At 23.4% G+C, this 27519-nt stretch overlaps 1 protein-coding gene across 8 annotated transcripts in view; it reads left to right on the plus strand.

Annotated features, from left to right (window-relative positions):
- The first annotated feature begins 79 nt into the window (after nt 1-79).
- Nucleotides 80-27519, plus strand: part of LOC100578389 — a 67072-nt gene continuing 39632 nt past the window's right edge. For 2 of the 8 annotated variants that reach the window (XM_026440264.1, XM_026440273.1), the window contains exons 1-3: nt 5649-5831; nt 11791-12337; nt 14266-14395. In XM_026440264.1, coding sequence (XP_026296049.1) covers nt 5655-5831; nt 11791-12337; nt 14266-14366 — 825 coding nt within the window. In that variant the 5' untranslated portion in view covers nt 5649-5654 and the 3' untranslated portion in view covers nt 14367-14395. Of the gene's footprint in view, nt 297-5648; nt 5832-11634; nt 12338-14265; nt 14898-19231; nt 19333-20385; nt 20741-27519 lie in introns of those variants that run through there. The other 6 variants (XM_026440269.1, XM_026440267.1, XM_026440286.1 and 3 more) reach the window with 6 other exon arrangements.

The following is a 27519-nucleotide window of genomic DNA, read 5'->3' on the forward strand; positions in this document are numbered from 1 at the left end:
CCGACGATCTTACGAGTGCGTTTTCCCTTCTCCTCTCACGTAACACGAGCGTATGCAGGCTATCGCATGATCACAGTGCAAGCGAGAAATTGGCCGAAAGACAGTGCCACCTTGCCGCGTTCGTTGTTTCAATAAGAGCACGCGTACTGTTCAACTGTCGAGTACATATTTCGTGGACCGTGTCGCCATGAGATTGATCCTTGTGAAAATATGGAAATAATAATATCTTCCACAGCTTTATTTCTAATTGTACGAGGACCAAAGTTTGCGTGATTAACGATGTTATACCAGAAGTAGTAAGTTAAATTTTGAATGTGCTTTTCGTTGTTTTTAGAATTCCAAAATTATTTATAATTATATTTAAATCTGGATATGTTTCAATCTGTATTATATGTATATATAGTTCGACATTGAATATCGAATAATAATTTTGATTTGTTTTTGATATATGCATCCTTGGAAGATTTAAAATAAAATTAATAATGAAGTTAATAATATAAATTTTTTATAATAAATTATTTATAATTAATTATTAAATTAATGTAAAATATGATATTTTTCGAAAAGCTCATTGGAATGCAATGCGAATTTGCATTTGCAGATTTCATCTTAATTTTATCGAGTTAAGATATTTATTTTTTATTTAATTTCATGTATTAAAAAATATATCATTTTATAAATTATATGCATAATTAATATTTATCGACTTCTAAATTTCTAGTAAATTTAAAGCAATATTTTAATAGAAACTTGATCTTTATTGCATTAATTGATATTCATTTTATCGATTAAAAATATTTTTATTTTATTATTGTTCATTATTGTTTTAATACATTATCTATAAAATTGATTGGTTTCTAATTCGTAATAAATTGCAATGAAAAACTGTATTTATATAAATATTAATTGAAATTCTTTTTCCTAAAAAGTTAAAGAGTTAAAGTTAAAAAAATGTGCATAATATGATTTTTATATATGATTTTACATGAAATTATAAAATACAGAAGTATAGATGGTATTAAGATATATTAAATTTTTAATTTTTACTCGATATAATTCATCTTATATTAATTAATTATACAAAACTATTAATGAATTCTTATCTTCCTTTTATATAAACATCAATTATATAATATGATGATTGAACACATAATTAAATTCAGATAATATGATATTTATAAGTAATATGTTTTATTGATACCATCGGTAATATGTAATGTTGTACAATTATCGTAATTATATAAAACAAGTTTTCATACTATAAAAAAACAATTTATATTATTATATTGATATTATTTTATATAATATTAAGCATTCAAAATTTGCTTTTGATAACATTATGTACATTAGCGTGTTAATATATATATTACATACATAATAGAAGACATATACATAAGAACATATACATATACATAATATATACATAAGATATAACATATACATAAGAATATATACATATAGAATGTTTGAAGAGTTGATTCTAGAAGTTTAGACAAACACAAAATTTAATATATAAAAATGATAATTGAAATTTATTAACTTTTAAACAACATTTTATTAATAATTAATTTATTAACTTATTTATTAAACTATAAACAATTTTTAAGTTCATGTTATATGAAGCGAAGTGAAAATAAAGTACGACAAATATAATGATGACAAAGCTTCACTTTCTTTTTCTCTTTTTTTAAAGAGAAAGCAAATTTCAATTGTTTCTTGCTAACTTTATAAATAAGTGTTAACCAACAGTTTTATATAAAATTTGTATTTATTTTATTTAAAATTGTGTTTTCATATTTCTAGGATTGGATTTTTAATGCTTATTTTAAAGGTTATATATTACGAATAACATTTTATATATATATTAGTTTTAAAATTCTTATATATTTAAAGTCAAATTTTAATCAACATTTATCAAAATAAATTTCTCCAAATTATAAAAAGATCTTAATTATAAGATAATAGGATTCTTAATTATAATAATCTTTATTAAGTATTATACATAAATAATATTTTTTTATTTTTTAATATCCTAATTATGTAGTTACCTGTATATAGGCAATTTTAAACAAATTAAATTTCTTATATTTCGAATAATTACTAACTAATTCCATCAATTTGTTTCATATTTTATTATTCAATTTATATTTTATAATTGTATAACTTATATTATTTTTCATTGTCTTGATATCTAAAATTTTTCGAAAATATACTAAATATATATACGATAAATTAACAAAATATTAAAATAACAATAATTCAATATGAATACGAATAAAAAACGTCTTCTACAAAATTTCACGAATTTTATCGTTCAAGAAAAATTTTATCCAATTCAAGAAAATTGCACATTATTTCCGCGAACGATAAGAATCCGTTCAACTTCGATCTTTCGCTATATTGTACTATTGGTACGCCAGTCAACTTTCGCGAGTTGCATATATAAATCACTATTCCTGGGAACGATCTGTCGTTGATGGAACTATCGTATGTTCTGTTTTCACGCTGAATTTTTCGGAAATATTCCCTCTCTTTCTTTCTTTCATCATTGGTTTCGTGCAAAATATGCCGAACACGTAATTTACGCCTACCAATGTGAATGTTCATGCATGAAGTTTCGTTCGTTGAAACATATGCGAAACACGACATACCTGTGCGATCGAGTCCACGCAAAAATGTGATTTCACTACATTAGAAATTAAAACTATGCTAACATGCATGTTTGATATTTTTATTTGTATGGTGAATGAGAACCAGAATTATTCCTGTGCTTAGAAGGATGTAAAAGTATATTGTTTTACATTTTCTTTTAAATTCGTTTGTCATTTATATTTTATTATTTTTATCTGATATTATAATGATAAATAAATAAATAGTTAAATTAATTGTCTTGAATATTATATAAAATCAGAATTAATAATATATGAATAATATATAATTTATTTTATGAAAAGAATATAGATATTAATATTTTCGATCTGGTTTTCATCTATTTAATTTTATTCTTTTTTATTTTAAAAATAATATTTTAAAAATAATATTTTAAAAATAAGTAATATTAAGATGATTCATATATCATATCGTAATTATCAAATAATTCAATTAATGATAGTAGATTAAAATATATATAAGACATATGTGATATGTATCTTAGTCTTATCTATATTTGAAGGTAAAATTAATAACATTAAAATATATACTCAAAGAGTTTTATCTTACAACTCTCCATAAACTCTCTTCTCTTTACAAATTTTAGCAAGTAAACATTGACAATGTATTAAGTGGATTCTTAACAAATTTTTAAAAATGTTTTTTAAAATTTTATAAAGGTAATTTTGAAAAGGTAATCATTTCCATCGAGTTTTTCTAAATGTTTTGATGATAACGATAGGAGTAAATGAACTTAATCGAATGGGTTTCATCTTGTTCATTTTGAAAGTGAAGAGACGATATTTCAAACTACATTTCGTTGTATTCCAGATAAAGTTTACATATCCTGCGGTTGTTTGTTCAAAAGTAGTGTTACCGTAGTTGCTTGCTGATTCTTGTGTAATTGCATTTTAAACTTGAATCTTTGTTCAGAAAATTTTGCATAAGAGAAATTTTTCGTAAGTTAATAGACTTATTGAATTCTGGGTTAATGAAAATAAATTGTTTGCTATTAATGGTTCGTTTATTCAAATAAAGCAATATATTTGCATATTTATAGAGTTATATAGATAGATAAGAAGAAAAGAAAGATTTATGATATTAATATGTATATTATATATATGCATATATTATTTATGAATTAAATACTTTATTTTTGTTTTTATAATTAGTGATTTTTTATTATTGTACCAATTTAACGAAAAATAAATTAAATTGAGAAAATCGAATAAGAATTGAAGAATTTCAAAGTTTATCCTAAAAATCTTAAAAATTGTTCAATTCAATATATTTTTAAAAATAATATTTTTTTAAAAATAAAAATTTTAATGAAAATAAGAAATATTTCAATTTATATATTCTATTTTATATTAAGATTTCGTGATATTTTAATGAGATTTAATTTTATAAAACAAGATGTTTTTACTTTAAAAATACTTTTAAAAAATATTTTTAAAGTAAAAGGAATTTTTAAAATATTTTTAAGTGAAAGGAATTCTGAATGAAGTAATAAAAATAATTGCTAAATTCCACGATTTTGAAATGATCAAAATTAAAAATCAATAATTATGATGCAATAATTTAATAACATATTAAAATAATATATCGCAAAAAATCTGAATTAAATTGTCTTCTGTAAAAATAATTTATATAATGAAAATTTTCTTCTATTTTTTTTCTATACTCTTCAACCATCGTATTATATGTGCAAATTAGAACTTCACACTGCAAACATTTTGCTTCATCAGATCAAGCGTGTACGTGTCAAATTGATCGCAGTCCATTTTCCAACGACATCCATAAATTGATACTTGTCCGAGATGTATTCCATCACATTGACATATCGGTACGGTTACATAATTCGACATTTCCTAACTGCTGTCACAGCGAAAATAGTGCATCTCATAATACCACCGTAATGTACATATATCAATCATCGACAGAAAGTAATAAAACAAACGTCTTTAGTCAGCAAAAATTACGAGAACTTTACTTTATTTGTCAAGTCATTTAAAATTCACTTAAAATTTTTTTCAAGATGATACGCAATAATACTCAATTTTCAGAAATAAAATATACGATGCCTGATTTGGTAATTTAGAGTTAATTATGAAAATCAATAATGACGAAGGATTTTTTGAAATCTTCCTGTAATTAATAATCTTTTTTTACAAATTTTTTGTAAAAAATGCCAATTTGGAAGTCAATTTAAATCATTCAAAAATTATATTTAATAGTAAATAGTTCATTAATATTTTTTATATATTAAAAGAATAACTTGTTATAATAGAGTAAAGTTTTAAATTGATTAATTATGATTATAATGAATCGAATATATAAATCGAAATAAATCAAGATTGAATAAATAAATGATATTTTTAAGAATTAAACAATAATAATATTAGAATTTTTGAATTTTATTGTAATAAGTTATTTATATTTTCATAATTATGAATATTTATGTAATTTGCACATAGACAATTTTAGACTTAAAGAAATGAAGTCTCTAGTATACTATAAATTGTATCTTTTTAATCCCTAATCGTAGATAATTTTTTTTAACAATGAATACAATAACATAATGCATAATGAATAAAAAATAAAAATTAAGTTTTCAAAATGAAATATTTAAATTTATTCGTAAAATCCTAATATATCTTAATAAGTTCCATATTAATAATTAGATTCCATATTAATAATCAGAATAATTAACGAATATCGATTATTAAAAAATGCTAAAACATGTAATACTTAATGTTAAATAAAATAAATATTTATCATGTTTTTCATAAAGTACGAACATCTCTAATACAAATCACGAGATTCTTCGAGATATCAACAGAAATTAGTAATCTTTAAATTTCATATTCCAACTATATGCTACAAAAGGCAATGTACTTGCGACCTTGCAACGTATTGGCGTCCTCGACATTCCCGCAGGATGAACACAGAGGTGGGTAGCGATAGACACGCGATTGGCCGTGGCGAAACGCGCGATCGGCTCGATGGATTTGTCTGTGGACAGCCGCCACTGCGTTATCATCGTCTTCGAACGCTCGCGTGTATCCCATGTTTATTTACGAGTGACACCAACATTCCTCCTAGTCGCGACTCGGGTCACGAATAGAGTATACTACGGGTCTTCGTGTAGAGAAATGCATGGACCAAAAGGAAAAGGAAAGGTGTGTGTATATTTATCGGTGCTTTGGTGATTAATACGTTCGTTACCATTGATTAAGTAATTTTATATAATAATATAAGTAGAATGAAGTGAAAGTGTTGTGAGAAAATTTACTTCATTTATGTACAAATATCTTTATTGAAAATAATAGAATTTCATGTGTAATGTCGATCAAAAGTTTGACTTATGGATATATATATACTTTATTGTTAAAATATTTTTAAATTTTAATTAATTAAATTTTAATTTATAACATGAATTATTTCTCTTTGTTTATATATATATAAATGGGAAATTATCAAAATAATTTATTCCTTATTAGTCCTTTATCTTAATATTTGATTTTTTTTTTTTTGCGATTGCAATCTTTATTCTGATAATTAAAATCTTTACCAATTTTTACTAATCGGAAGAAATATGTTTAAATAACAATTAATAGAAGATATAAAATTGAAACTAAATATCCATTATAGATGTATAATGTTTTAAACAATATTGGTTATTACAATAATTTCTTATATATAATTAAAAGAAAATACTGTTATTATATATTTATAATGAAAAATATTTTCCAGAATATATAAAATTATGTGATGTAATTACGATAAATTAAAATTTTCAATTTGTATTTAAATTTTTATAATAACTAATATTTAAAATCCTTTAGTTATACTTATAATTTCTAAAAAAAATTCTTTTTTATCAATTATTAATAAAAAAAAATTTTTTTATGATGTTTTTATATAAAGAAAAAATATAACATACACAAATTTTATTTATTTATTTATTTTATGACTGAATACAGTTAATATTATTATTTACTTCATGTCTAATTAAAGTTATTATGTAATATTATGTATGAAAAAATTAAACGTAAAATATGCAATTGATGTATGCAAATTTTTAATTATTAGTGTATATATATAAATTTAAAAAGCCATAATATGATATTAGTTTCTAACTAGTTTCAAACTAATTGGAGTATAATATAATAAAGCACGATAACGAACATGATAAGGAACAAAACATTTCAAAACAATCTAATAAACTCTTGATAATCAATGTTCTTTTGCGCGGCAATCGGACAATTTCTGGTCGCAGTCTTGCGATTGCTACCTGTTGATCATTTCGTCGACGCTTCTCTATTACAATATATATGGATGATCCGGTATCATTAATTCATTTCGTTCACTATAGTCGATGTAATGTAATGATTGTTGATAAATTAAATATTATGTATGTATATCTTGAACGATAAATTTGAGACAATTATGCGTGATTTTCGCCTTGGAATAAATTGGTCGTAAAAATAGAACAGCACTTGTGTTATTTTGAATTGAAAATTTTTTACGATGGTAAATCATTGATTGGTTTTTCAGCGAAATTGTGAAAAGTTGAATAATGAAACAAATTGTGTGAAAATTTCTTTGAGATGATTAATTATTGGCAGAGCGTATGTTCTTTTATTAATTAGAGAAAGCACCACTTTCGTTTTGGATTGTTGTTTATTCAATAATATTTACATATATATTTGGAATGGAAACTCAGAGAAATTCGAGTACGTGAAACAGAATATTTTTCGTTGAATTTTAAAATCAATAATAATTGTTCACATGATACTGTTTATTTTCAGTACATATGTACTTTTAAATGAAATTTTATCCTTATTTAATATTGTATATTTAAATATAGGTTCTTAGTGATCGGAATAATTAATGATTAATTTCATCGCTGCCACACTTTGTTTCGAAAACATTTATACAATTACTTTCACTTTTACTACATTTCGAATTAACCTTGAGTCAGTTAAATGGAATCAAAATCTATTTAAAAATAATACTGACTCATCCAATGAATGTGCTTCAAATAAGAAATTTATAAAATTATTTTTATCATTTCCTATTGCTCTAAACTTTTGAGTTTATTCAACTTGCCCTTGATATTGAACTATCCAAAATCGACTCACAGAGAAAAGAATTACGCAAACTGTAAAAAGAAGATCCGGCTATTGGATCTTGGAATAATTTTCTTTGGAATATAAACATCTCATTATATCTCGAACCTGTTCCTCTTAAGTGACCGTGAATATATTCTTTTCTTTTTTTCAAGTTCAGCATAAATTAAACTTTTATTTTTTTCTCTCATTGACAAAATAAACTAAAATTTTTTTTTTCTTAGTTATGACTAGTCTAGAATTTTTTTGCAAAACATATTTATCATACATATATTGTATTTAGTATGTTTTAGCATATAAACACATATATTCACATAACATAAACACTTATATTCTAAATATATTTCATTAGAATCTAGATCTTAAGATATAGAATGATATTTTTTTTTTTTTAGATATTTATATAACAATATATTTTTATATAAAACTATTTTTTTTTATCATGCAATTTATAATAAGTAAATGCAAATATTAAAATTATTGATTTTTTTCAAATGTACTAATATCGTATATAATTTATATTTTAAATGCGAAATATTTTAATAATTATAAGATTATTCTAGATTATTCGCGTTATTTATTTCTTTTTTTCATAATTTGATAACAAGATAAATCGCTTAACTTAAGATAAAAATCTATCAATTATCTAATTCGATGTACAAGAAATACTGTATACAAGAAAAACAGTTATTCATCATTCAAGGATTACTGGTATTCAATTATTGCAACATATATATTTGTGAATTATTATGGAATTGGAACAGATGAAAAAATACATATTGCGTCATGGAATTTTTAATTGGACGATTATTGATTGGATGATGTAGATAAACACCTGCTATAAAATGATTTTTTTTTTGCTTTATTATAATATAATTTTTATTATAATAATAATTTATAATAATAATATACAGATATAATTATATCTCTTTGCAATGTAATACGATAAAATATAGACATATTTATAATGCGAATTGTTTCTTCAATTTATAGATTATATTTATTATTGTTTTCATAATTAATAAACGTATTAATATTTGTTAAAAACAAATATTTAATTTAATATTGATTTAATTACAGATATTAGTTATAGATATTTAATTATACGATTCAAATTATAATTTTTTTAAATTTTGTTAATCAAATATTTAAATCATATTTGATACTTTGATATAATCTTTTTCAATTTGGATTTTTTCTAAAAATTTTATTATTTATTATTTTTATTCTGAAATTGTTGTAAAAAGTTATAAATAGAATTTGATAATAATCAATTGCATTTTAATTATTATTATAATTGATTACAAAAAATCATAATCATAATCAAGTAATCGTCATAAAGATTAATCTAGTAATTTTCAAAACAATATTTATAATCTATAATCATTAATTATTAAATTATTATATAGTAATTATTAAAAAAGAGAAAGAAAATATTTTTCAAAGAAGCAATAGAAGCTAAAATATTTTTAATTTAAAATTCATCGAATTCAAAAAGTCAAGAAATTATTTCGTACAATTATGAATTTTTAAGAATAAATTACTCAAATCATTTTATACATTTATATGTATATTATATATGTACATTTCATTTGAATAATAACTACATTCAAATATTCTTGTTCAATATCCATTAAGAAATTTTTCTTTTGTATGATATACTCCTATTATTTTGAGTTTTTGTTAAGAAATTGATATCGTATAAAATAATAAAAGAATAAAAATACATAGTTTACTAGATAAAACATCTGAAATGAAAATTACAGTAAATGAAGGAATAAAAGTAAATTATATTTGAATGATAAAATAAACAAACAATTTATTTTATGTTTGAAATTTAATGATAAATATTTATTTTTTTAAAAATATTTATAATTTTACTTATTAGACAAATAGTCGTTACATTATTTGTAACAAAAATATTTTTTATATATACCGATATATACAATAATGTACAAATATGTACAAATAAATTATCGATTCAATTATAATTCAATTATAAAATCATAATCATAATCAATCATAATCATGATTAATGATTATTGAATTAATTATAATCTTTGATTATATTACTGATTGTTTATTAATCAATAATTATAATTAATAACACGATTTTGCATTAATTATAATTTTCAATTATTATAACCAGATTATATTTTGTCCAAGTCTGGCTGTATATATTAATAATAATTTTAATAATTTATTCCTTTTCATAGATTTTACAAATTTATTATTTATTATTGTCATTTCATTAAACTTTATATTTTTTATATTTTTTATCTTAATTTTTTAGATTTTATGGATTACATTATTGATTTCATAAATTTATAATGTATTTTTATGATAATAAATGGAGATAAATCAATATATATTTCTAATATATGCCTATATATAAAATATATACATATACATATACAATATTATCTTTATGACTATATTAAAATTTTACTTTGCTATTTAATTATTAATTCCAGCATTTGTTAAAAATGTTTCCTTAATAATCCGAGATTATATAAGATTTAAAATTTAAAAATTTATAATATTATTATCTTATTAAGCTTTGCTACGATAGAATTTCTCATATTAGCAATTCTGTTATGCTAATTAGATTTAGTTCAAGTAATCAGTTAATAAAATATTTCTATTTTGATAGATAATATTTTAATGTTATAATTTATGCCATAAAAATGCTATAAAAAACAAAATGTAAAATCAATTTGATATAACATAATATGATTTCAATTATTTTTTTTCAAGTTATCTTTGATTTTTTATTATCATATATATATATATATATATATATATATGTTTATTTTTTTCTATCACTTAACAGATATTATGAATCCAAAAAAACTTTAATAGACATACTAATTAAGAAATAAAATAATTGAGATAATCTAATATATACAGATATATTCTGTTTCATATTTATAACATATTTAAAAATCTTCAATTAACAATAATATAATATAAATATACATAATAATTTCTTAATAATATACATTCTAATTTCTACATGTAATTCCTTCTAAATGAATTAATCATATTATTGTTTTTGTACTTTCAAAGAAATTGCTTTTGAACTTTTAAAAGATTAAAAGTTGGTAATTAAAATGAAAAAGAAAAGTATCTTCATTGATTAACTATTATATATGATTTTTATCTATATATGTAACACTTTGAACTACTATTTTATATTTTAGAATTATATTGAATTTATTAGAAGCAATCAATGAAATCTAGTTATCAATTCTTAAACTTCAACAATAAAAATGATATAGAAAAATTATTTAAACTTCGTATATACATTTTTTTTTACTATTTATATATAGTTTTTTTTATTATTCATGAAAAAATTCAAATAAATATGTTAAGATTAATAAAAGCATAATTTGATTTTATTCATTATTCTATTCACTACTCTTGTTTATTTTGCTATATGGAATCAAATAAAATGTAAAAATAGAAAAGAAAACTCAAAGAAATAAATATTAATTTATTAATATACTGCATAAAAAACAGAATTCAAAATTTAAAAAAAAATTACATATTTATTTTTTATCATATATCCTTTTCCGAAAAAGCAAAACAACTAAAATAACGTACATATAAAAAGTAACATATTAATTTTTATTATATGCATTATTTATTATATGATAAAAAATGATTTATCTATAAATATGATCCATCTATAATAATGCAATATCTATTTATTAATAATAAAAATCTTATATCAAAAATACTTTAAGAAATATAAAAAATTAAAAAATAAGAAACATATCATAACAATTCCGATTTTCTCTACATTAAGTAATTAAATCTCATTTACAAATAGCAGTTTTTCTTTCAGATTACAGATATTCATATCTCAACAAAATCTCAAAACTGGTCATCCTATTTCGAAGAATGATTTTCACAAGCAACATTAATCTCGCCAAAATTTTATAAAAAACATTTTTGAAAAATTTAAACTTAAATCATGTTACCTTCGTCAAACCTTCTCCAGGAGGAGTCAGATTCTACGAACGGAACCACTATTTCTAAAATGCCAACGAATACCAGAATCTCAACCAACGAATCGACCATGTTACTTTCGTCGAGGCTTCTCCACGAGGAGTTATCAGATCCTATAAATGGAACCACTACGTCCAAGACTCTAACCAATACCAGAACCTCGACGAACGAATCAACCACGTTACCCTCGACCACCGTCGACGAAGTCGTGAGGAACGATGACGATCCCCCGCCTTACAGCCCGATCGCGCCTCCGAATCACGTCGGCTGGCCGTTCGACTTTTCGGGAAATCGGTATTCCGCGTACAGCGCTACAACCTGTACAACAGCTCCATTGGCTCCGTTCCAAACAAGCCTAACTTCGCCTGGCTTCGGTTTCCATACCGAGAGAACGGAGGAACATGCATCGATTTCGATGCCTTTAATGCCTTGCAGGCTATTTATGTTCGGTTCTCGAAGATCTCTGTTTCCACACGATGGCCCGACGTTCACGGATAACATCTCAGTTAATAAGGAGGATAACCATGAAAGGACACGTAGTGAGTATACATACATATGTGTATCGAAAACATATATACAAAATGTGTCATTTTAATTTATCTACGCAATTATCTTCTAAATTATGCATTATTCAAATAAATGTTTCATTTGTTATGTTTCAAGAAGAACATTTTATGACGACTATCAAATTTATCTAGATGAAGAAGTTATCGAGATCTCAAAGTGATTTTTGTTTTTTTAAATGAAATTATATATATTTTTATTTAGCCATGATTATCCAAAACAAATTCATTGATTAATTATATAGTTAATCCGAAGTAATACATAATTTAGGAGATAATTGTGTGGATAGATTAAATCTTGTATACTAATTCATAAATTCGTAACTCGTAGATATGATACTCATAAAAATTATTTATTAATAATAAACTGGTCAAGAAGTTGCCTTAATTATTTTTATTTATGATTTATATATAATACTAAAAAATGAAACAAAAACAAAAGTTGATCTTCAAGATTATCCATTGAAGTTTATTTTTATAATTAGAAAGAAGATTCTTTATGTAGTGCAAAATTAAATTATTTATAATTTAAAAAGCTTTAACGAATATTAATTTTTTTGTTTACTTTTATAAAATCATCTTTAAATTTCGACTTTCGAATCTGTAAATTTTCTATCTAGTATGAATATTCTATATAGAAAGTTTTTAATAAAATTGAATTATTAGATCTCGTTTATTTCAATATAACTAATATGAAAATAAATAAAAATACGACAAATAATGGAAAAATATTAAAAATTCATTCTATGATTGTATTAATATTTTATATTTGCTACAATAAGCAATATTCCCTTTTTTTTCTTTTTTTAATTTTCCTAATTTTCTTAATTTAACTTTATTTAATTTACTTTTGAAAATAAAACATATCTAAATCTAAAATAATAAGTCCTTTATATAAATATGTAATCCTATATGAAAATTGAATTAAATAACTAGATAATTATTAAAATTAAAATTTTTTATAATTTGATGTCATTATAAAATATCAATATTATAAAACAAATAAATGATATTATTCAAATAAGAATATTTTCTATCATAAAAAGATTTCACTTTATTATTAAGAAAATTCAAAATATTATGAACGTTAAACAAATATCTATAAAATATCATACTGATATTCTTAAATGAAAATTTTTTTTTAAATTTTATTCTATTCATGATTATTTGTTTAATAACATTTTTTCATAGAATGGCAATAATTAAATGCATGATTGAAAAATACGATAATTATTTTTAATTATATTGAAAAATTCTAGTCTTATTTTTTCCTATAATTTACGATTGTGTAACAAAGTTTCATATCTGGAATTGTTTCGCAACGACAAGGAATAAATTTGTTTGAATGCAAAATGGGGAGTCCGATTCTGATTTTTCTATTGCAAAATTTTCTATTGCATAAAGTACGCATGTGCGAGTAACGAGATCTTTAATGATACTCAGTTTCCATCGTGCATAATTCGACTTGCTGAAGATTCATTAGCGTTAATTTTTTATTGTAATTGTTACATGTAATGCGGCAAAATGCGCGCAGTTTGCTTTTGTAGTATAATATCACCCTTTATTTTTCTTTTTTCTTTCCCATTTTTTTGTGAAAAACCATGGTCGTTTCATCGTTACCTGTTTATTTCAACGCGAAATTAAATTTGTTTTTCAAACTCGGCCGACACATAAATATCATTTTTACCAAGAGTAAAAATGAAAATAAGGAATAAAAGTTAGCACTTGAATGTGATGATTTGAAATGCAAATTTTCCCTGTTTTTTATTACTGTTTATACATTTTTGCAAAAAAAAAAAAGAAAGATTTTCTCGCGTAATCAAAATATCACAACGAACCATTCCATTTTACTTTCATCGTTTTACTTACTTAATTACTGAATAAACAATTGGTTTTTTTTTCAGGATATGGCGCTATTTTAATTGGAGCGGCTGTCATTATTTTTCTTATGGTCCTTTCATTGCTCGTGCGATTAATCATGGATAAAAATCTTTGGCGAAGTTAGCTAAGAACATGAAATGTCGGCAATATGTGGTATGCAGATTTCATTCATTCTCAATCTAGACTGAATCTAGAGTAACTTTATCATAGCATAATTTCTCTCCCGTTGATGTAATAACAAGTATAATTAGAGCATGGTCGTCGTGCAGGAAGACTGGAATTTCGAGTTTCTTACATCGTGTATGTTCTAGCTGATTTTGTTCATTAGTCATTTGCGTGCTTTGGCAGAAGTATTTAATTGTCTTTAATCAATTTATTGCCAATAATTTTATAATTCAAAACATGTAAATCTATTTATGTTAGTAGGTATATTTTTATGACAGTTCCTTAATTATGACAGTTAAAAGAAGTAAAATATATTGTATATAAAGTAAAAAAAGTAAAGAAAATCAGGAGTGAAAAATATTCAAGTTACCTAAAAAATTATTTTTAATACACTTAATATATGTGACATGTACGTACATGTTACGGAAAATTTATTTTCACAGCATAACGCAAAGCCGCATCGTGGATTTTCTTCAAGAAATAAAAAAAACGAAGAAAAAGTTTATTTAGATTCTATTTCGCGCGATACGAATTGCCATTGTATATAGTTGTTTTATTTTGTGCATTTTTCATCGTTTTAATTTTTGTAAAAAATCCACCATTAGGCTTTCGGTTTTTGACAAAGTATATATATATATATATATATATTGAAGTACTTATATTATTGGTTCTAAGGAGTCCTAAAGTTGAGTGAGAACTACAGAATAAATATTACTGTTTGGATTTCAATTTTTAGCTATTATAATTGAAAAATAGATTAATTTTCTGGTAAAATTCTGAGATAATAATAACAATTAAAAATATAAAATTGTAAGTTATAATTATAAGTCTAATTGTATCTTGAGACTTTTGATTTAGTATTGAATTAGAAAAATCTAAAGTGATTGAGATTCCTCATAATAATATTAAGTATTGCATTATTCTAATGCAATGTTTGTTCATATTTTGAAAAGTATAAATCTTTTTAAGATTTCAATGTTATTTTTTTCATTATTTTAAGAGATTAAGAGAGAGATTTTTATATATATATATTTTTTTATTATCTTATACAATATATTATTACATATTTTGTAATTCAAATTTAATACGCTGAAATCATAAAGCGATATAAATTATATATATACGTCATATATACGTCATAAGTGTCTGTAAATAATCTTGGAATATTTATATAAATTTTTTTTACACTATTAAATTTGATTTATTTTGTAATATTCATTTTTTGAAAATTTTATGATATTTGTTATTATATTACAAAATAGAAAAATTCTAAGAAATATCTTGTCTTTTATTTTTATTATTTGAGTAAATATATATTAAAATAACATAAAAAAAGAAACAAAAAGATAAAATTTTTTAAAATATATTTTTATTAATGCAATAGTAATTGTTTATAAGATTTAAGGAAAATAAAATAATTGCATTTTATATATAATATATTATTTATATGCACATAAATGAGAGAATAAATCTTCGTCTCATATCATCTCATAAAAATTGAAGAATTAAATTTGTAAATCCAATAGATTTTGTTCATAAAACGAATGGATGATCAAATTAAAAGAACAAATGTTTGTCTATTGACTTTCAGTCGTTAATATTCTAACTGCGCACGTTTGTATGATCATGTTTTATATATATATACGTTTAACTTTGTTCGAAGTCCATTTTCACCTAAGATGGTAAAAAAAATATTGGCAATTATTATATTTATTTGAATATAAGAACAAAATTCTTCGAAAATTTTAAATTCGAATATATGTAATTAAATATTTTAATAGAATAAATTGTTAAATGAGATTTTTAAATATCTAAGATTGCAATAAAGTAATAACATAATTTTTTGAAATAAATATTTTTTACAAAGGAAAGAATTATTAACAATATATATAATAATATGATGATTACTTTCTGAAACTATTTAACATTATTTACATTATTTAAATTAGTATAATTTTGAAAACAATAAATACATTTTTTATTTTATTAACAATAGATAATTAGTAAATTATTTGACAATATTTGACAATAAAAAAATCTTAAGATTGGATCATTGATACCTCTTCAAGATTAGTTAAAGATCACTAATATTGTTATATTGATAATACAAGATCATATAAGTGTTTTTATAGTTGCATCATTAATAATAATCAAAATGTTGTACTTGAATATTAAAAGTTTATAATTATTTTGTACCCATTCATGATTGATGGCAAGATTATTAAAAGCGTTAAGATTTACAGATCGTATTTAAAATAATTCAAGATCATATTAAAGAAAATCAAGATTTTCTATTTTCAAATTATCAGGCTATTAATTGACTTATAAAATTATTTACAGAATATTGTTATATATTACATTATATAATATATATATACATTATATAATATAATGTATATATAAATATATACATAATATATTGTTATATATTACATTAAAAATTATCAACGTTACAACACTAGTTCATCAAGATTATTTCAATATTAGATGAATATTTTTTCAAGATTTAACTATTACTATTAACTATTACTATTATTGTTTCATCAAAGTTATATGAAAATCATTTAAGATTATAAATTCAATTAGATTATATTAAAATAATATTATATATAATTATATATAATTATATATAATTATATAATTATATTAAAATATATTCATAATACAAACATTATCGAAATTAATTATTTGAATTTAAAATCATTTGAAAATATTAACATCAATTAAAAATAATAGTATTTATAATGTTCTTTTATAAGGTAAATTCCAAGAATCATAATATTATGTATATATCATCATCAAGCGATTATAATTCAAATATACAATCATATTTCCCAATAAGCATATAAATAACATATAATAATTCTATTTTTTTCATTAATATTATCAATATCAAATGATGATTTGTTGTATCGTATTTCGTCATTACTTTGGTCAACAAGGTCACAGTCGTGCGTGATATTATAACTTTAATCATGATTAACAGTTTTATATAACGATTGTCAAGCCTAACTCTGATAAAGTCAGTTTGACGGGGGACGTGTTCAAACAGCCCCTCAGGCCAGCGTCCAAGCGATGCGCCACCGGGGAAATTAGCCGGCAAAATAATTCATGGACGAAGCTTTTATTTGACGTCCACGCGGAATCCCTGATATTTCGAGGGATGGAACCGTTCCGTTCGCGTAAATAAATGCGTTGCAAAATTGTTGATTCGCGCTAAGTACCCTCTAGAGCCTTTATCGTTTCGCGAACGGCCACGAAGTTAACGCGGGAATTATTGTCCGTTGCCGAGTGCATCATTTCAACAAACTGACGACGATAATGGACGTGACTACGTTGAAATTATTTCACATCTATATCTCTTCTTTTTCACATCTGTTTTTCGTTTTATTTTTTCAAAAAGTAAAAGTATAATTTAAAATACAAGTGTAATTTTAGAAACGCATGATGAAAATAATAACACGAAAGCTTAATTCTTCAAGAATTCGTATATTAATTGACTTAAATTTGATTTCCTTAATCGATGATATGATTTTCTTTTTATGATGATTTATCTTTTATATCTAAAAATCTCAAATAAAAAATAAAATTTTTAATTTAAAATTTGAATTTTATAATTAAAAATTTACATCTTTATTTTGAAATGTATACTTTTTCACTAAAAAGTTTTAATATAGACAATATGAAATTCTGACTATGTACAGTTTATCAGATTTCTCGTGTTTTTATGTTGCTATTTATATCATTTGATATTTATACTTGTATATTTTATGTATATCTTATTTTTTGTCACTCGATATTCATATTTATGTACATCTCATTCAGTTTTTGATGATTATAATTTGCAGAGTTGTTAAATCATGTCATTTTGCAATCATAATGGCTATTAATAAGAATACATTTCCATTAAGTATGCAATAGTTCAATTGAAAAATTGCAATAGAAGTGTATTATATTGCAAATTTTGTGCAAATTCGATTGCAACAGACATATTTTTAAAAGAATTGCAAAAATAAAAATAATTTAAGAAAATTTAGCAAAGAAAAAAATATTAATAATCAATCATATAAAATAAAAATATTCAATTATAAATATTGACATATGTAAAACTTAATCCATTGGCTTCAACGCAAAAAAAAAAAAAGGAATATATATTAGTTAAAATTCAATAAATTATATTATAAAATTATATTATAAATTCTTTATTATTTTTTTTTATATAGTATTGCACACTAAAATGCACGCTATATTCCATAAAATATAATTCTATCGATTTTTCTTAAGACAGAATTTTTAAAGATAGATGAATATATTTTTATAAATAATTTTAATTGAAATAATAAACATGTTTGAATTATAAAAAATCCATATTTTATAAATAATCAATTAAGATACATTAATATGATAATTTCTATATATATATTCATATATATATTTCTTATATATTTTTTTTTCAGATATATTAAATGCTGAATATTTATTGAATTCATTTGAACTAAATTGAATTTAATTAGAATTTAAAATTTAAAAAAAATTTTTTTGTATTATTTTTTATAATTTTTTATTTGTTACGTGATATTTTACCGATCTTCCAGTACTTCTAATTGGATAGAATTATAATCGCTCATTAATAAATTAACGCTTGCACTGTTAAAGTTATATATATCAATAACTTCAATTTCAAGTAAACATCAATTTGATGTTAAATATGAAGAAAAATAATTTGGCATCCATAATTTAATATGATTGCATTCACTTGATTTAAATATTTTTTTAAAAATATTTTTTTGAAATTTATAGTTTATGGAATTTTTTATTTCATAGATATGGCAAAACAAATTAAAAGGAATTGCTTATATATGAATGTTGGACAAATGAATAATGGAAAATGTAAAGAAACGAATAAATAAATGTTTAAAGTGCAATAGTTGAATATTTGAACATTTTATTATAAATATTTAAAAAAAGTTATACATTTCGAAAAGTATTGTATTTTTTATGATTTTATCCTCATATTTTCTTATTCATGATAAATATTAATGCAAAAAAAAAAAAAATATTAAAATTCCATTAAAAAAAATTCAATTATATTACAAATGTATTTCTGTAAAAAAAATTTCATAATATGATAATAGAATTTATTAAATAATGCAAAATTTTTCTCTATAATTTTTTCTATCTGAAAGAGAATTATAATTCAACCTAATTTTAGATTTATTTATAGTTAAGACAAAATTGGATAAAACAATTAAAAATTTTTATGAAAATTTTCCTTACAATGTAAATGTACTTTTTAAGTACAAACATAATAAAAAAAAATAAAAATAAAGTTATTAATACGAAGAAATTAAAAATCATATAAATATCAATAATATTTTAATTATTTTTACAATTATATAAGTTTTATAATTATATAATATTTTTTTTTAGAAACATAATAATGCAACAAAATGATAATAATAACAATATTATTTTTATTGTAGAGTTTCAGTTTATCAGCACTTTTTATTTCCACCTTTTTTGCATAGATAGAAATAAAATAGAACATAAAAATTTCGAAATTCATCGATGAAAAAGTCAAAGAAAATTTTTGAAAATACGTCACTTGCCAGAAAATGCCAAGTCTATTTCAAGAAACAAACTTGGCTCCCTCTTTTGTTAAATTTCTAACGCTACGCCGCTCCCTTCGGTCTTGAACTGTTTCTGCTTAAACTTTAAATCGCGTGAATCCAAGGGGAATAAGAGGGTGGCCGCTTGAAAAATAAATAAAAGCTGTAGCGACCGGGTTGAAGAAGGCCAGTGTGAGGGGTGCATAGGCAAGAGAGTTAGGTGTTTGTCAACGGTTCTTAGTAGTTAATTACCTTACATGAAAGGAGTCTGCAGTTCTTTCAGCACTCGACTCGGCTCTTGCGTGTCATCACTCCCCTATTTCTCTCTTTCTCTCTCTCTTTTTCTTTATCTTTCGTCTCGTTTAACAGTCTTGAGTGCCACCCAACCCCTTCGTCACCTGCGAGGGTTTACGATGCCTAATCTGATGAACGAGATATATGTTCACCCCTCGACATGCACGCACTTCTTTGTGGATAGGAAAGGGAGAAACTGGGGAAAATCTGGGATATATACCGTTTACGTTATTTGGTATATTGCTCGGATCTCGAGTATTTATTTTTAAGTAAATGGAATTGGAATGGAAAAAATTGATTTAAATTTTAGGGAGAGAAAGAATTTATTTTCTTAAGGAATTTTAAGTCTTTGAATGGTATTAATTTTCTTGGAATTTGCAAATAGAATGTATAAGATGTTTCAGTTTTTTTAAGCTGTTCTTAAATTTTATATATATATATTTTTTAAATAAATAAGAAAGAGAAATTACTTTAATCTATGAATTTGATTGATTATTGATTGGTTATCATCTAATAAATAATAGTTTAGTACTTTCATATATATAGAACATTAAAAATTAAATTAAAAATTATTGTATGAAATTTGAAAATTTTAAATAAAATTAATATTATAAAATAATTCATTTTTTTTATTATGGCTAATTTTATGTTAAGAGCCAATGATTGTTAATATGTTCTTTTGTCATAATTTTTTCATATTTTCCTTGCTATTAAATGATAAGTTTTATAATATTCAAATTAAAATATTTCCTAAAATAATAATTTTATACTATAAGTAATAAGAAATAAGTAATTAATATTTTATTATAAAAAATTAATTAAAGAAGAAGAAATATAATAATATTTAATAATAAGAAATATAATAATATTTAATTATTTTTTATAAGGAATAATTTGTATTGATTAATTTATTAAAAAATACATAATTCCATTTAAAAAAAAATTTGACCTATATATGTTCTTGTCATATCCTGAAATATTCACTAGCAATTATTTTTTTTATAAAATAAATAATTCACATAGCAATTTAAAGTTGTTATGTTATGAAATGAATTCATGTATGTAATATTCTTTTTTATTATGAAAAACATTGTTATTATACATATTGTTAAAATAATATAGATTTTTCATATTTGTTTATTTTATGTGTATTACTATTTTGATGGGATTTGCCTAAAAAAATAGAACTCGTCTAACATCGGATTTTTCTTTCCGATTTTTTAAAGCTTCCGTGTAACATAAAAAAAAAAAAAAAATCAAGAAGCAAACATCATACGTCGTGAAAATAGCACGAAAAACAGTGGTCCGTTCTTCTGGTGATTTATCGTCGAAGTTGTACGAAGCGAAACATGAATTCCCGATTGTGTAGCAATGATTCATAGCAATATAAAACGTGCGCAATAAAATCGTGCAAAAGTTCGTCGGAAGTAAAAAAAAAAACCAAATTCAATTGTTCAATTGATGAAACTATTGCGCGATTACAAGACCATGAAATCGATTTTATGTCTTCGATTTCTTTTTTTTTTTTTTTGAATTTTCATAAATTATGGAATTATGGAACCAATTATGGAATAAAAAGCATAAAGACATTAAATAATTTCTTCTCGGTTGAAACCCTCTTTCTAATTTTATCCCTCTTTTCTTTTATGGTTGATTATCTTCACAAAGATGCGAAATAAAGCGAAATTACCCTTGAGAAGGAAAAAAGAAGGAATAAAGGAAATGGAAAAACGTAAGTCGGAATGTTCGTCTAAGCATTACCGTGATTACACTCGCGCATCTTCCCCTCGTAAACTATTACTGCATTTGCTCCTGACATCTGTATCGTTCCACCTTCTCAAGGTTACCATCTTCAGCTTTGCAGGCGTCTGCCTTTCTAGACATCTTGATAATCATCTGTATCTTCTTTCGAAATTGAACGACGGAAATTCGCGTTACGATTATTGTATCGATTTCCATCGTGATGCTTATTTCAGAATTTCTTTTAACAAGAGAGTTAAGATAAGTAGAATAAAATTTCCTATATAAATTTTTATGAATACAATTACAGAAATAAATAATGAAATGTGAAATATAATATTTTATTTTGGATATTTTATGTCTTTTCATATATTGTATGTGTATTAGATAAATTTTTGTAAATTTTTCATAAATATACGAACATCCGTAGTCAAATAAATATAATTGAATTATGAATGGTAGAATATTAATAATGTAAATATATTGCATTATAAATATATATTATACATTATTAATTTTTTCAAGGAATAATGAAAAATTTTCAAATAGAAAAATGCATTGCTTCTATGTATGTCTGAAATATGACTTTTATTTTTTATATAATAATAACTTATTACTTTTATAAATTTTACATTTAATTTTTACAATTTTTACAATTAACAAATAAAGCCATGAATTTTTATGTATTATGTATTACATCTTCCATACATTTAAAAACGAAGCTTCCTTTATTAAAATAAATTGTTGAACACATCTAATATCTCATAGTTATTACATAACAGCGCATTATAATTACATGCTAAAATCGAAGTGTTAATATTTGATATGACGTCATTCCTATTTTCCTCTCGAGACTAATTCTCAACATCCTCTTTCTATCTGCATCCATAACTTATTCTCGACTTTGCGCAAATACGCAAGCTCACTTGCACTTTAAACATTTACGTTCGCAATTAGAATGTATCACGTTAGTACTAAAAAAAAAAATATTCACATATACTAAAAAAAAAATCCTTCAAGCCTCATATTCGTAAACAATTAACTGTCACGAATCGAATCTGGCTCAAACAAAAATATCTCGGCCCGTCGCGTCATTCTCTTATTGAAAGCAATTACCCAGGTCGGTATGCAGACCGAGGACGTTCCCTATCCTGTCTGCCTTTCCCATCGCGAAACTGGGATATACACATATATGCAATATACCGTGGACAATATACGTATCCATAGACAAACAGAGAACACATTCCCGCCTATGCACGTCTTCGTCGCTCCCTTTCTCTTCATGGATCCGTAGCCGAGCGAGAGGGCGGCAGAGATTGCAAGTAGCAGTGGTCGCGGGATACATCATTCATACATAGCCAAATCTCATATCGGTTTCTGATCCTCAGGCTATGACGGCCTTTGAAGCGTCTCTCCTTCCCTCTGCCCCTCTATCCACCACCATGCACCGTACTCGCGCGCCTCCTGCCCTCTATCTCTGTTTATTGTTACGTCGTATTTATGTATGAAGCAATGCGAGATGCCATTGTCACGGACACATGACGAGGTACAGTGGCAAGGATAGAGAGGGAAGGAGGAGGAGAGTTTGTCCTTTCCCAAGCGGAACTTGGTAACGGTGAAAATGGAGGCAGAGTTATTGGGCCAAAACGGAAATCGATGCACGACTCTCACTCCATTGTCTGAGGGGTTGCATTCTCCTTGGTTCTTGCAAATCTGCATTTATAGCTCCGATGAGAACATTGTCTTCTCATCTTGAGTCTTTAATTGATCCGGTCTTTAATTCTACCGATCGTAAAGGGAAACGATTTCGTGGTATGGAAAAGGTTTGCACAATGTTGCGCGAGATTACGATAATGCGAAACATTTAACGGTTTTGTTATTGTCTTTTCTATCCCTTGACTTTATTGTATACATAGACAAGTTATTTTTATCAATAGAATATGTGATTATATTCGAATAAAGAGATAGTGTATGGAAAATATTTTTTTTTAAGAAAATCATAAAATCTTTGATGATATTGAATGTGAAGAATAACGATTATAAATATTTTCGATTTCGATTGAATATTTTATACTAAAAATATATAATAGATGTTTATTATTCAGCACTAAGCTTCTTTGTGAAAAAATAATAAATATTGATTTTCATGATTTACATTGTTTTTTAGAATTAATAAAAAATCGTATAAATTATTACGAAAATAACTTATTTTTCTATTGAATATTTATATTAGTTTATTGATATTTTTAAATGTTATTTATAAAACTTGTTATACTTGATACGACTTGATACAAACATAATTCAATGTTCATATATAATAAAAATATATATCTTTTCAGTGATCTATGAAATTGAAGGAAATAATGTCTTTTTTTAAAAGTATTATTAAATGATTGAATAAATTATTTTAAAGAAAATCTTTATGTATAGAATCATTTCCTTTTATATAAATTGTTTTATAGAAATTATTCTCATGTTTTAAATCTTGATTATTCTTATATTATTAATAATTTTTTAATAATCCTTAAATAATATTTTTCTCCTCTAAAAATCATATTTTAAAAAAATCAATTAAAAACATCAATATATGTACAAATATATCATTTCAATATAATATAAGAATCTGCAAACATTGTTACATAATATTAAAATTATGATTGATTTAAGGAATAATAATTTTTAAAATATTCAAATTTTTATAAAACCTTTTTTTTATTATAATTCTTATTTTAACGAATGATGTTTGTGAGATTTATGATCAATTTATTCAGAGAAGTTCTTCGCATGAAAACTTTTTTCGATCTTAAATTAAGTAAGTTTAAACAAGAGACGATGTTACCTGAGAAGACTTCTATTTTTTTCAAAAATCAACATTTACAATTGTATGTATAATATTTTTAATACAACTTGGAAGTGGAACTCGATTCCAAGAATGACATATTCCAGATATTCCATGGCAAACAACCTCATTCTAGTTCGAGAAAATCTATAATAAATATATGCTGATCAATCTCTGATTATTAACATCTTGATATCTTTGTATATTGATTACCAGTTCAATTCAAGGAATTCTCTTTTAACTTAGGAATGCCGAGTCAGGTGCTGACCGCGATATTATTATAATGCTCCATCAGGAAACTATGTCTTCCAATTGCACTTGGAAGGTACATGCCCTCACTAAAAAGTAACGAGAGTCAAATTAGCATTCGTTGCGAACACATCATATTCTAACGACCGGATACGACCAATAGATAGTTTCTTTGCAACTACGCATCGTGCTTTGATTGTCGGATACGATCACCAACTACGATATTATGAGAGTTCTCGTGTAAATACGCGTACTGCATTTGCAATACAATCCACTTATGTATGCTTAGATATGTCGTAACTATATTAAGAAAATTCATCAATGATCACGAGCACTAGTTTTTATACATACAAATATATATTTTGACACGTATATATATGCATCTAATGAAATTCCATCTACTACCAGACTTATCTCGAGCGTGAATAAATAATATTGAAAAAATGATATTTAAATGAAATTGTTTATTTCAAGAACTCTATATCTTAAAATTTTAAATATCTTTTAAGAATTTTTATAATTTTATTTTTTAATAATATTTCAAAAAAGAAAATGTGAATGTAAGTGTATTTATTTTTGATCTATTAAAGATTTCTAAAAATTTGTAATTTATCTATTCAATTCTTAATTCATGTATTAATGAAATCTTTAGTTTTATAATAAAAAAATTTAACAAATTTAAAAAAAAATAGAAAAATGAAACGAGAAATAAAACATTCATGTTTTTAATGCAATGTAACAAATATAATTTATTTTTTTAAAAGAACAATAATATTTTTTATACAAAATTGAAATTAATTAATCGAAAATAAATATTGTTATTTACAAATCGATTGCTCTTGTAAAAATAAAGGAATAAGTATAGAAGATATTTCTGTTTATATCAATATTTGCGGCCTGATTTTCCAAATTTTTATAATACTTATCCTCAAATTTTGTAGTTAAAATCTATATATTTGGATGAGATTACTTTTAGTATGAAAAACTTGAATATTTCGGAATTTTTATTTTTCTCATTGATCAGTTCGAAGAAATCTTTTACCAGTAAAAAAGATCGATAATATCTTTCAAATAACCTTCGATTTCATCTGTGATCTTACGAGAAGAGTTTCGATTCCAGTGACAAAAGATGGAAATTCCAAAGATTCGTTGAACTTATTAAATAAGCAATAAATGTCAAGATATTCGTCTTTACGGAATTTATTATCTTGGGCATAGTATGATTTCGTCACTTCGATTATTTGATCGAGCGGTATTAAGTCTAAAAATTTTTGCAATTTTTTAGCGAGGACACCAGAATTCGTAACTGGGATTTCATAAGCGTTCAAAAGATTGAACGTAACCACGACAATCAAAATTGACAATGTAAATTTCATCTATAAAGACATTAAACGAGCGATATTAAATGAGATTATTAAAAGTATATATATGTTATGTGTATATATCGATATTTCATCGATTGACGACAATAAAATCAATAAAAAAATGAGAATGAATATAATGAATGGTAATTTTTTAAATTTGAACATTTCTAAAATTTACATTTCATTTGTTACAATTTACATAAAAATGTTTATTTTCATTCTAATTTTGAAATAATTTATTGAAACATATTTTAATTATATAATAAATACAAAAAAAGAATAGGTATACGATAAGTTGAATAAGTTATTATAAATATTATAAATATAAAAACATGATAAATTACAACATAAATTCAGCATTATTAGTAATACTGTGACTAATAAATTCTTATAATATTGAAGAGGCGCTTGAAAAATATTAAAAATTATAATATTATTAAAATCAGAATGTGATTGATAAAAAGTTTTTTTGTGATAATCTGACGATTATATAAGTGTTATATAATTAATAAGTTATGATATACTTAGTACATATTGACGATCGAATCTCTAGGATGATTAATAGTAAACTTAAGATTAAAGTAAATTATAAATTTACATGAGAATAAATAAAAAATGATAAAATATTTCTAGCATATAAACAATTAAGGAGTAAAAATTGTTAATTAAAATTGTTATTGCTATTGTTTATGGTTTATATTTTATTTGTAACTAATTATTTTTATTATATTTTTTAATCTGAATTATATTTTTGAATCGTTTTTCGTTGCATTTCACATATAAATTATGAGTGCGATAAATTTTTATTGATAACATTAATTAATTTTTGTGATTAAATCGAATACGTTATCTCATATATGTTATTAGCAAATATGTTTGCCTAGTTAATATCTTATTCATTTTCTAGCGTATTGATTTGAATTGTATTGTTTTCAAAAACAACTCTCGATTAATATCGGAAATGTATGAAATCGCATATTTTTATCTAAACAATATTTTTACAAAGAAGTCATAGAT

Source organism: Apis mellifera, linkage group LG1 (genome assembly GCF_003254395.2).
Source record: "Apis mellifera strain DH4 linkage group LG1, Amel_HAv3.1, whole genome shotgun sequence".
Taxonomy (NCBI): Eukaryota; Metazoa; Arthropoda; class Insecta; order Hymenoptera; family Apidae; genus Apis; species Apis mellifera.